Below are 12,491 nucleotides of genomic sequence, written 5' to 3'. Positions count from 1 at the left end.
TCTCTGTCTCTTGAGTAGCTAAGACTATAGGCATGAGCCACCAGCACCCAGCTTATCCTTGTTTTCTGTCAGTGGTTCCTAAATGTCAGTCTCCCGGTCAGTCAGGGAACATGCATTTGTAATGTTTTGTGGATTAAGATGAGAAGGGCACAAAACGTACTGTGTTTGTTAATGCACAGACTCATGGGTCCTGGTTCCCTGAGTCCTGTGGCTAGCCACTAGTGCAGGAGCTCCCCTCCCTGGCTGCGTAACCAGTCACTTGTAGAGCTTGTTAGAACTTTCCACACTCTGACTCAACTCCTGGAGATTCTGATTTGCAAAGTCTACAGAAAAAGACTACGGCATCTTACGGTTTACAAACCCCACACATGTGCTTTGGGGATGTAGACAGGATGGAAACAAACTCTCCTATCTCAGGCCTGGCTCCTGGCTTTGCCAACCAAACAGTATTGCTCTTCAGCCATACTTTAAATACCAATATTCTAAAAACTCAACATTAATTGAAAAATCCTTAGGCTTCCATTTCCTTAGAGATCTTTTCTTTGACCCACTTTTTGAGATCTCTCCAGACAACAGAAATACTCTTTCTGTACAGGGAGAAGTTGATGGTATGGAAAAGCAGATTCTGAGGTTAAACCAAAGAAAAGAGGACCTGTTAGTGGATCTGAAGGCCACCGTGCTAAACCTTCACCAGCATCTGAAGCAGGAGCAGCAAGGGGCAGAAGGAGACAGGATGTCATCCAGCACACCGGAGGAGGGTGGCCTGGCTGAGAGGGACACCTCTGAGTGGAAGGTAGGTATGACTTCAGGTCAGTGCTGGTCCCACATTCCACGACAGCATTAGTTGGGTAATATTTTTCACCTGAACAACCTGTGGCATCTGTCTGTGGCCCATAGTAAAGGAATTGTTTAAAGTGGAAATGACTCCACTTGAGGCTGTTTTCTAGTGAGTGTAAACCCTCGGGATATGTCTGTCTGAACTCAACCCAGAATTCCCATGCCTGCATGCTTTATTGATGTGCTTATGAAATTCCACGGGCAGTGGGTGGGATCCACTTCCTGTGGAGCAATCAGCCTATTGCAGACTCGAAACTGGTTCAGCACCTCTCTAAGCCCACTCTGAATCCACGTCAATGAAAGGCCTTCAGGGTTGGGTGAGGGGCCACAGGGACCTAGATTTGACTGTCAGGATGTTTGGCTGAAAGAACTGAAAAGTACAGGGCCCAGATGCTATCTGTGTGGAAGGTAAAACAAGTAAAATTAGCAACATCAAAATGCAGCCAGGCCAGGACCCTGGCGTTGCTGCTGTACAGCCTGACCCACGAGTTCTTGTACCATGTCTTTCAGCTGGACAGGAGGGCCTCCCTGTCTTTCTTGCCAGCTGTCAAGGAGGAGGCAGAAGAGAGCTCCGTGAAGAGTGAAGTAAGCAAAATGATTTTCTCATTAAAGTCTCCTCCAACCAGATCTCAAAAAGCGGGTCAAAGAAAAGATCTCTAAGGAAATGAAAGCCTAAGGATTTTTCAATTAATGTTGATTTTTTAGAATATTGGTATTTAAAGTATGGCTGAAGTAGTTTTGGGATGTTATTAGTGTGGTTTAAGTGTATCTAAAGCTACTTCACCACAGAGGAGTGGGAGATGAAGTCCTCTGTCATCTCCTGACATATGCTGAATATTTTCTCTGAAGTTTTGAGAGTGTGCTGCTTAGTTGGCCCTTCTGATGGGGTTTTTAGAACTTCATTTTTTCCATATGTGAATAATTCTTTTAGTCTAAGATGTATTGTCAAGGACATGAGTTATGTTAGAAACTAATACTTACTAACTGTCACTACCTCATTGTGATTGGTGGCGGAAGACGTTCACAGTTCACCTTCCTGACACCAATTTCCACTTCGTACTTTAAAGTGTCTATGCTAAAAGGGAGAAAACTGCAGCAACTTATAGGTTTTGTGACTCATGGTAACCACTAGACACTTACACTCGCTTTATAGATTGTTTCATAGCCTTGCTGTCACACAGAACAGGTGACCCTATAGTGTGTCACCAGGACATGGTGGAACTGAGTTGGAAGATGAAGCAGAGCAGAGATTTACTGTATTTTCTGGCCACCAGACAACTTGACAATCTGATTATGGCCCATCATGGCAGAGAGAATTATAAGAATGAAGGAGGTTCCAGGGGCAGAAACAGGACACTTCAGTTATGATTTTAATTTTTTGTGAGCTGATATGCTTTTAGTATGTGTTTATCTTGCCCACCCAAAAAATCAAAACACGTTCATCAGGTTGGTTTTGTAATTGATGAGTAAAATGTGTATATATGAACAATAGGAGATGTTGATGTATGTATACATGTGGACTGACCTCATGGAGCTAATTATTTTATGTATCACCTCACTTACCTTTTTATGGTGAGAACACTTACTGTCTACTCTTTAGCAATTTTCAAGTATAAATATTGTTAATATAACTATAGACACCATGGTGTAGAATAGATCTCTTGAACTCATTCCTGTCTAACTGAAATGCTCCATCCTTTGGCCATCACCTCCCCATCCTCCCTGCCCTGCCCTCCTATCCCCGAGCAACCGCCTTTCTACTGTCTGCTTCTACTAGTTTAACTTTTTTTATACTCCACATCCAAGTGAGATCATGCAGTGTTTGTCTTTCTATTCCTGGCTTATTTATTTCACTTAATATAATGTCCCCCTGGTTCATCCATGTTGTCACAAATGGCATTATTTCTTTTTTATGTCTCAATAGTGTTCCACTGTGTATATATACCACATTTTTTCTATCCATTCATCCATTTTTGGACAGCTAGGTTCATTCCCTATCTTAGCCATTAGGAATGTTGCTGTAATGAACATGGGAGTGCAGACATCTCTTTGACACAATTCATTTCCTTTCATTTGGCTCCATACTCTGTAGTGAGATGGCTGGGTCTTATGGAGGTTCTATTTTAAGTTTTTGAGGCATCTCTATACTGTTTTCCATAATAACTATACTAATTTATAATTTCCCAACAATATTCAAGGCTTCCCTGTTCTCCATACCCTCACCAGCACTTGTTATTTTTCATCTTTTTTGATAAAAAGCCATTCCAGTGGTTGTGAAGGGAGCTCTCATTGAGTTTTATTTATTTATTTTGCAGTGCTAGGGGTCAATCCCAGGGCCTCATGCATGCTAAGCGAGCACTGTACCTCTGAGCCATACCCAGCCCTTCATTATGGTTTGAATTTGCATGATTTGGTTAATGATTTTGAGCAGTTTTTCTCACACCCACCAGACTGCCTTTTTTTTTAATTTAATGTTCCATTTACCAGGGCGGGATAAATTCCTAAAGCACTGTTTTAAAAGATCCCCTTTGTGTGACATGAGCTTAATCTCTGCTTCTTAAAAATATTTTTTTTTAGGTTTCAGAAAAAGCAATGATGTTTGGAAAGGTGATTTAGTTAGCATGAAAGCCATGTATAGCTAAGCTGCCCAGCAAGTTGAATCTTGTGAAAGAGCTGAGTGACAAGCTCATTAGGATGGTAGGAAGTCACTTCTCTTTGCTGACCACTTGTTCACTGTCCTAGAGCGGACAAAAGAAGCTAGAGCCAACTTCTGCACCTTGGTCCCTACTCTGGAAGCATGACAAGGACCTGGAGGAAGACAGAGCATCCTCGTCCTCTGCAACGATAGTTCAGGTAACTGTGTACATCACATTTGGGGAGATCTTTATTGCCTGCGTTCGCTTTCCCTTCCCCCTCTTTCTTTTGCTTGGCTTTCAGTCAGCAGCTCCATATCTTTAAAATACCAATCTGTGACCCAGATGAGGAATAAAATAAGGCTAGTAAGTCAAAGAGAAGAATTTCTTGTTTGAAAGTATGCTTAGGATGGAAACTGTTGGGGCTGAATTTTTTGTTGTTGATAAATAAATAAAAACTGTATATACGGTGTATGGTATGATATGCTTTGAAATATGTGTACATTGTGGAATGGCTAAATCAAGCTAACTAGCATATGCATCACCTCACATTTATCGTGTGTGTGTGTGTGTGTGTGTGAGAAGAACACTTAAAATGTACTCTGTTGGTAATTCTAAAGCATATGACACATTGTTATTAAGTGTAGTCGCCATTTGAACAATAGATCTATTGAACAACTTCTTCCTGTCCCGCTGAAATTTTGCATTCTTTAACAAGCATCTCCCAAACTCTGCCCCACAACCCCTGGTAACCACAATTGTATTCTCTGCTTCAACCCTTAGGTTCTATGAATAAGTGAAATCATTTTTATCTCTCTGTGCCTGGCTTACAGCATTTAACATAATGTCATCCGGACTTTGTATGTTGATGAAAATACCAGAAATTTCTTCCTCCTAAGGCTGAATAGAATTCAGTTGTGTCTAGACACTGTATTTTCTTTATCCATTCATCCGTCCATGGACACTTGAGTTGGCTCCATAGCGTGGCTATTGTGAATATCTGTTTCTCAGCATTACCACTGCACAAATGCAAATACAGCTTTAATGAGTGCCTCCTTATTTGCATTTCTATTGTGTGCTCAATGATCATAGAACTTTTTCTGAGGAAACCTCTAAAGGTGAAGCTCCAAACTGACAAAACAGATTACTCCAAAAAACCACCTAAAAGTGTCACCATGTAATTGAACCTGCCTCTCTTTTGGGAGTGATGTGTGAGATACAGGAATGCAGTAAGTCTTCCATGTCTTACTAAATCTTCAGTCTTTCAAAATCAAAGGTAGTGTCCTTGCTTTAGAAAACCATCGTAAACTGCCATGAAAATGACATCTTTGCTTCTGGAGGATGTCTGTGACATCACCACCACCACTCTCATGATGCATATCCCCCCACATCTCCAGCCTCGGCCCAGGGCTCACCGTCCTCCGCTCCCACGCCAAGCCTTTGTCAGTCATGGCACCATGCTTTTCTTATACCTGCAGTTTCTGCTTCTGCCTCTTGAACATGCCTTTCCTCTCTCCCTCACAAGTATTCTGTTTTCCCCTCCCTACACATTCCCTGGTTTGGGGCCCACACCTCTGACAAACTGATCATCCCAGAATCCAACCTGTCTCTGGCTCTTCAGAGAACGCTTGGCTGCCTTGCCTGCCCCTCCTCTGCCTCTGCCTCTGCCTCTGCCCATCCACAAAGACCATCTCAACGTCTCCTCCACAAAACCTCCTGAGATTCTCCAAGGGACACTGCTGCCTCTTCCCCATGGTTTGCTTATAGCATTCTGGACCTTCATCTTGGTGCATACACCTGACACAGTTTCACAAGTGGCAAGAACCGATCTCTTCTACCTGTTTGTGTGTTGTACTTGGTCCATGATAGCATTTTTGGTTACTTGTTGACATTTTCTTACTGTCTCAGTGAAATCCATGTCATCCTGTCAGTTTTGGCCAGGAATTTCTCAACAAAATGGAATTTTTATTTTTTTTCTTTTTAGTATTTCAATAAATATTGTTATGTCCAACTAAAAAAAAAAAGTTGGTTAATTACAACATCCATCACTCCTTGCCACACCATGTTCATTGTTCCTGTATGCATTATTTTCCCATTGGTTAACACTGGTTAACCTTAGCAGTGAGATAATTCACTCATAATGTATGTCCACTTAAAATGTGGCACACAGTGTCAACACCGCCCTGCAGAAAGACCACGCCAAGTTTATTCCTACCAGAATGCCTAGAAGTGTCTGTTTCCTAGTCCCAAGCTGATGTTTGATGTCATTAGTCTTAGCCAAACTTAGCCCATGATTTAAATTGAATTTGGGTTCTAAGAAGGTTGAGCATCCCTGTTTAGATTCTGTTGCCTTTTGTGACTCTTCTTTTATGCATTGCTTGTTTATACCATTTGCTTTTTCTACTTTTTCATTCATAAGATTCATTACTATATTAAGGACATAGTCCTTTATAAACAGTTATCCAGTTTATTATTTTGCCTTTTCTGGGGGGAGTATAGTACTGAGGACTGAACTCAGGGCTTCACACTTGCTGGGCACACGCTCTACCACTTGAACCATGCCCTCGGTCCTTTTGCTTTCAGTTTATTTTGCATATAGGGTCTCATGCTTTTACCTGGGCCAGCCTTGGACCCCCATCCTCCTATATCTGCCTCCCAAGTAGCTGGGATTAGAGGTGTGTGCCACCACACCCACCCCTAATTTTTTGCTTTTACCTTAGATTATGATGTCTTTTGTGGTACACATTTTTATGTTGTCTATATTAACATTCTCCTCCTTTACTGACATATTTTTTTATACTTTATTTTATATTATTGTTGTACTGGGGATACATTGTGACATTTACAAAAGTTCTTACAATGTATCATAGTTGAATTCACCCCCTCTATCATTCTCCTTTATCCTTTCTCTCCCCATTCCTGGAATAGTTTCAGCAGGTCTCATTTTCTTATATCCCTCCCTTCCCACTGTTACTCACCGCCTCCCCCACAGGATTTGTTTTGCCCTCCTGTTCTCTGTTTTTTGTTTTAAAAAAATGGCACTTTTGTTGTTTAAGATAACTATAATAGGAAGTTTCTTTGTGACATTTCATGTATAAATGTATTATAACCCAAACTGGTTCATCCCCTCTATTTTTCTCCTTTCTGCCTTAGTCCCCTTCTTATGGTAATTTCAACAGGTTAAAAATTCTATATTCATTCTTGAATAGAAAGTACATTAAACATATTCACCTTTTTAATTTCCTTCTTTTACCCTCCCTATCTCATATGTGACCATCCATTAGCATAACCTATTTTTTATAATATTGCTTATATTTGTATTAGGTCTATATTTCACATATGAGAGAAAACATGTAACCTTTGGTTTTCTCAGCCTGCCTAACTTCACTTAAGATGATGCTCTCCAGTGCTGTCCATTTACCTTCAGATGACAAAATTTCATTCTTCTTTATGCCTGAGTAAAATTCCATTGTATATAAAAACTGTATTTTCTTAATCTATTCATTAGTTCTGGGGCATCTTGGCTGTTTCCATAACTTGGCTATTGTGAATAGTGATGCAATAAACATGGGTGTGCAGGTGCCTTTATTGTAATCTGACTCACATTACTTCAGCTATATCCCTAGGAGGGGAATCACTGGATCATATGACAATTCTATTTTTAGCTTTTTAAGAAGGCCTCCATACTGTTTTCCACAGTGGTTGTAGTAATTTAGATTCCCATCAGCAGTGTGTGAGGGTTCCTTTTTCCCCACATCCTCACCAACATTTGTTGTTTGTGTTCTTGATGGTAGCTGACAGGAGTGAGGTAGATTCTTAACATGGTTTTGATTTGCATTTCTTTTATGGCCAGGGATATTGAGCATCTCTTCATGTGTTTTTTGGCCATTTGTACTTCTTCCTTTGAAAAGGCTCTGTTCAGTGCATTTTCCCATTTCTTCATTGAGTCATTGAATTTTGGGGAGTTTAGTTTTTTGAGCTCCCTATATATTTTGGTATTGACATGTTTTAAAAGTACTTCCCCACCTCTAGAATTTTCATGGTATAGCTTTTGCACTTTAATATTAGAAACTACTAGAATTTATTGTTAGGAGTGTGACAAGGATTTTAGTTATATTTTTCATAAAATGTCTGGGTACTTACTCCTAAATTTAATAAGTTCATTTTTCTCCCATTATTTGAATAGAAACTCACTTAAATCTATTTAATTCTGTGGATTCCTTATGTACTCACTAACAAGACAGTTTGTGGGTAGGGCCTCGTGTCACACAACTGTAATCTCAGCCAGGAGGAAACGCAGGTAAGAGGACTGCTGTCCAAGACTGGCCCAGGCAAAAATACAAGACCCTATCCAAAAAAATAGCTATAGCAAAAAAAAAAAAAAAAAAAAAAAGGGGGGGGGCTAGGGTCATGACTCAAGTGGTAGAGCACCTACCTAGCAAGCTTGGGCCTTGAGTTCAAACTCTAGTACTGCCTCCCCCCCAAAAAAATTAAATTAAAAAGAAGAATTTGGGATAAGGCTTTCAGATAAAGACAAACTTGAGGAAGTTGAGCTTTGTTTTCCCTCTAGGCACACCTGACTTCTCTGTACTTGCAAGCAGGCAGGTGGTAAAGGAGCAGCAGGCAAGGAGGAAGGGCTTCCCCCACAGCAGGACAGAACCTTTCCTGGATCTCTGATTCTTTTCTTCCCAGGGGCCAGAGGGGAGAATAAGCACCTGTGACTGTTCTGTGGCACCAGATTCACAAAACACTGAGAAAGGCCCAGAATTTTCCCCCAGGCCCAGCCAAGCAGAAGAGGTGAGTCCATCATTATCAAGAAGCCCACCAGTGAGTTCCCTAGACTGGCACCCAGACATGGCCAGTGTTCTGTTTCTGCAGCACTATGTATGTCAAGCCAAGCATTCCTTGTGAACTTGAGCATCTTTGTATGTGCTGTGGACTGTAGAACTGGAAGAGTCGCCCTCCATAATTTACATAGAAAATAAGCTTGGTGTGTAGCCCTGAAATTGTCTTTCCTCTAATGAAAACTGCACAGATGACCTGAGGGGGCATTGAAAGTGAAGAAGAACTAATACTCATTAATGGTCTATTATTATATAAAGAACATTTGTTTCTTGTTTGTTTAATCATCAGATTGTCTGAGGCAGGTTAATGGCTATCATAGATTTACAAAAGAGGAAATCAGAATTCAGAGTAAAACTACAAACAGTAAACAGGAGATTAAGTATTGGTCACAGAACATTCTAATCTGCCTTCCTAACTTGAAACCTGCCTGCCTCAGTGGTCTCACGTAGCCCCTCTGAAAGGCATTCAACCCAAGTGGGTTTTGGTATTTAACCAGCCCTAAATCCTTACTCAACAGTTTTTGTAGTTGTTGTTGTCTTCAACACCCAGTTGAAAGTGAGGTGCGGCTCAGCTGTGTTTGGCTATGGTGGGCATTGTGCACGTGCTTCTCCTGGTGTGGATGATTGGTAGGGTCTTTTTCCTGACCAGGTCCACAGCTGACAACGATGACAATGAAGAGACAAAGGAGGAAAAGTGAGCATGACAAAGTTTACGGACACTTATTATGGGCCAGGCACTGGAGTCTTATATCTATTACCTCTCTAATCCTCACATCAGCTCTTCAAAGTAGTTACCACTGTCATCCATTTTGCAGATGGAGCTGTAGAGACATTAGGTAACTGCTCCAAAGTCCTATACTTACTAAGTGGCAGTTAAATTTGAAAGCCACATCTATCAGCCTCCAGATTTAGAATCTGAGCTTCAAACTATAAGGCTGTAATGAGTCTATCTTAAGCTGATTTGTGTATGTATAGGTTTCTGTTTCCTTCCTAACAAAACTTTTTTCCTGAGGGTGCCTAGTAGATTCTTGGAGCTGAAACAGTAGTTAGACCATGGCCGGGATCTACCCACTTTTGGTTACCTAGGACTCTTGTTGTTACTGCTGTGTTTTTGAACTCAGGGCCTTGTCTTGCTAGGCAGGTGCAGTACCTCTTAAGCCATGTCCCAGCCCGTTCTGGAGCTCTTTTACCTCCTGCTTGGTGTCTTTTTCATCTCACTGGCACACACAGAGAAGTGGGAGGGAGTGCCACAGACACAGCAACCTCTGTCATCAGAAGCAACAGACTTTTTGTTTTGGAAGTCAAGAGCATTGACCAAATGAGAATTACATAACTTTTAGTAAAATCCCGAGTTATCCATGACCCATAAAAATAAATATTTAATACAGCAGGATGTGAAAGTAAGGGATGACGCTTTAGCTCAGCATAAGTCACTCTATGCCATTCCCACAGTGTAGCTTGTGTCTGAACGTGAGACTTGGGTATTGTACCGTAGGCAGCTGGTTCTCATGTTATGTGACTGGGAAAGATGTGCAGGTTTTGGTAGAATTACTAGAATATTAAGGAATACATTTAAACGCTGTTTTGTTTTGTTTTTTTTTTTGCCATGGCACATAGTAATAGCCAAAAAATTAACTTGCATTTTAACATCAGTCCTGTTGTTTAGACCAGTGATGTGTTGTTGCAGAAACTGAAGTAACTTACTAACCAAGGGGCTCACTGGATGCTGCAGGGTTGGTGAACTTGGGTTGAGAACGGGCACTTGTAACTTGCAAAGCATAGTGAAACCAGGGCTTGAATTCTAGCTCTACTCACTAATTGTGTGTCCGGAGGCAGCTAAAATGGACTCCTGAAGGCTCTGTTTCCTCATCTGTAGTCTGGGAATAAATGCAGGATTGGGTAGGAAATAACAAGGCCATCTTTGTATCATGCCCAGTGCAATGCCTGGCTCATAATATAAGTCCGATAAAGGTTAGGTTATTAATTTAGTTATGTTACAGAGATGACATTATTTTTATTTAATAAGAAATACTTGTAACATTTTTAGCCCCTCCCCAAAGCTGTAAAACACTCATTTAAATGTTTTCTTAGAATTTATTCTTTAGAATTTGGGGCTATCATATAGACGAGATATTCTGTGAGGTGCTACTGAGGAAAATTACTGGGGGCTCCTAATTTAACAGTCACACAGCTTTGTGACTTTTTACAAGTGACATATCTGAGCCTGCACTTCTCAGAAGCATTGAGGTGAGATGATGAGAGGGGTGTGAACTGATTAAATTGTGTCCAGGCTCAGGTTTCCTTCAGTGTGAAAAACGGGGCTAAACTGGTCACTGGCTGGTTCTAAGGTTGCAAATATCTTTTTTTTTTTCCTTCCATCCTACTTTGGATTCTTTTCAGGTTTAAGTAGCTAGCAAACAGAGCCCAGGTTAATCATCCTGTTGGCTTCTTTCCTCATTAGTTTAGCGAGTTACTGGGAATGCAGTCTTAATACTGTCACTTTAAAATGTGTGTGGCACAGAAGAGGTGCTCAAATAAAATTTTTGAGTAAATCAAGAAGGTAGGTGGGGGCTGGTGGAATGGCTCAAGTGATAGAGTGCCTGTCTGGCAAGCATGAGTCCTGAGTTTACACCCAGTAACACCAAAAAAAAAAAAAAAAGGTAGACATAGATGGCAAATCAGTCATTACAGATTAGTTAATATTAACAGATTGTAATCTCTAGAGGCAAAAAAAGGGATCCCCAAGCCTTTGCCACTAAGATACAGTAATATCTGAAAACTAGAAATAATCAGATGTCTAGAAATTGATGTCTGGCAGTAATACCACACAACTATTACTTTTTTAAAAAATCAAGATTAAAAAAATTGAGGGCTAGAGGTGTGGCTTGAGTAGTAAAAGGCCTGCCTAGCGAGCATGAAACCCTAAATTCAAACCCCAGTACTGCCAAAAAAAAAAAGAGGAAGAAAATTGAAACAAGTGAATCCAAGTACAGGCCTGACTGTATATGAACTCCAGATAAAACACAAGGCAAGGAACAACTTCCTTAAGAAAGTGATTCTTGAAGAAAATTATTTAAAAGATTAAATAAAGGTAAAAAAAGATTAATAAGGACAGGGAAGAAATAAGTAGCATTTTGACAGAAAATAAAAGCAAAAATATTGTGACATTAATAGATGGTCAGAGGGAAAAAAATACAACCCAGAGACATTTCTGCCAAACTAGCTTTCATAACACTCATGGGTGAATGAAAATAGCTGTCATTTTCATATCCTGCACGTTTTTGTTCCCACCGACCAGTTTTGCTCACTATTGTACCGAAAGTTCATTTGAATAAAATTCCACCAGCATCCAAAAGTGTGGAGCTGGGGTATGCATCGTGAGTCCCCCCACTCATGGTTGTCACGTGGCCCAAATTGTGCTTTTTTAGATATTAGCATGTTGTTAACAAAGTCTTATAAAGAAAACATCATGATTATTATAATCACACATCAGTGCAATATTTATTGACACCAATACTTTTGTAAATAAAAAATCCTTATTCCCAAAGGAATTTCCCTGGAAAGGTCAATATACTCTTTGAATATTCTGGAGAAGGATAGGTAATACAGGGGAAGACAAATATATCTTTGTATTAAACCCATCTTTTATCTCCAAATTGAAACTATTTAATATATAATTATTGAAATACTTTCAACTGATATCCGAAACCCCATTATTTCAATATATAAAAAATGCATCGTACTTTATTTACACTAGACTTTAAGCACTCAGTCCTTAATAATATTTGAGTATTTAGAAGGTAAAAGTCATTTTAGAGATTTTCTCTAAGGGATAAAAAACAAGTTTCCAGATTACCTCCACTGAAATTCATTACTTGACTTAAGTGACTTTTTTTTTTTGACTCAAGTTTAGATGAGTAATCATATGTAAGTTCAAAGACAAGCTAATCTATTTTATAATCACAATTTGAGAAGATGTGAAGTGAAAAGTGTGCAGCAGATTTCACTGTATCCTCACCAATATGTTGAGATCATTTTTAATTCTGTTTTGTTGGGGTTTTTTGTTTTCCTGTTTGAATAGAGCACACGGCAGCGTAAACATTGCTTAATCGTGTGTCATGCCACTTTAAACACCGGCCAGTTCTCTGAAATGTCTGGGACACACACCCACATGCAC

At 40.0% G+C, this 12,491-nt stretch overlaps 1 protein-coding gene across 11 annotated transcripts in view; it reads left to right on the top strand.

The window, feature by feature from the left end:
* Positions 1-12,491, top strand: part of Syne2 (spectrin repeat containing nuclear envelope protein 2) — a 300,742-nt gene that overhangs the window by 182,753 nt on the left and 105,498 nt on the right. For 10 of the 11 annotated variants that reach the window (XM_074067818.1, XM_074067815.1, XM_074067812.1 and 7 more), the window contains 4 exons: positions 596-793; positions 1,348-1,422; positions 3,580-3,690; positions 8,163-8,267. In XM_074067818.1, the coding sequence (XP_073923919.1) occupies positions 596-793; positions 1,348-1,422; positions 3,580-3,690; positions 8,163-8,267 (489 nt within the window). The remainder of the gene's footprint in view (positions 1-595; positions 794-1,347; positions 1,423-3,579; positions 3,691-8,162; positions 8,268-12,491) is intronic. The other variant, XM_074067817.1, reaches the window with a different exon arrangement.

This window comes from Castor canadensis, chromosome 3, assembly GCF_047511655.1.
Source record: "Castor canadensis chromosome 3, mCasCan1.hap1v2, whole genome shotgun sequence".
Classification (NCBI taxonomy): Eukaryota; Metazoa; Chordata; class Mammalia; order Rodentia; family Castoridae; genus Castor; species Castor canadensis.
Note: the sequence above shows the minus strand (reverse complement) of the source record. Positions and strands in the feature narration are given on the sequence as shown.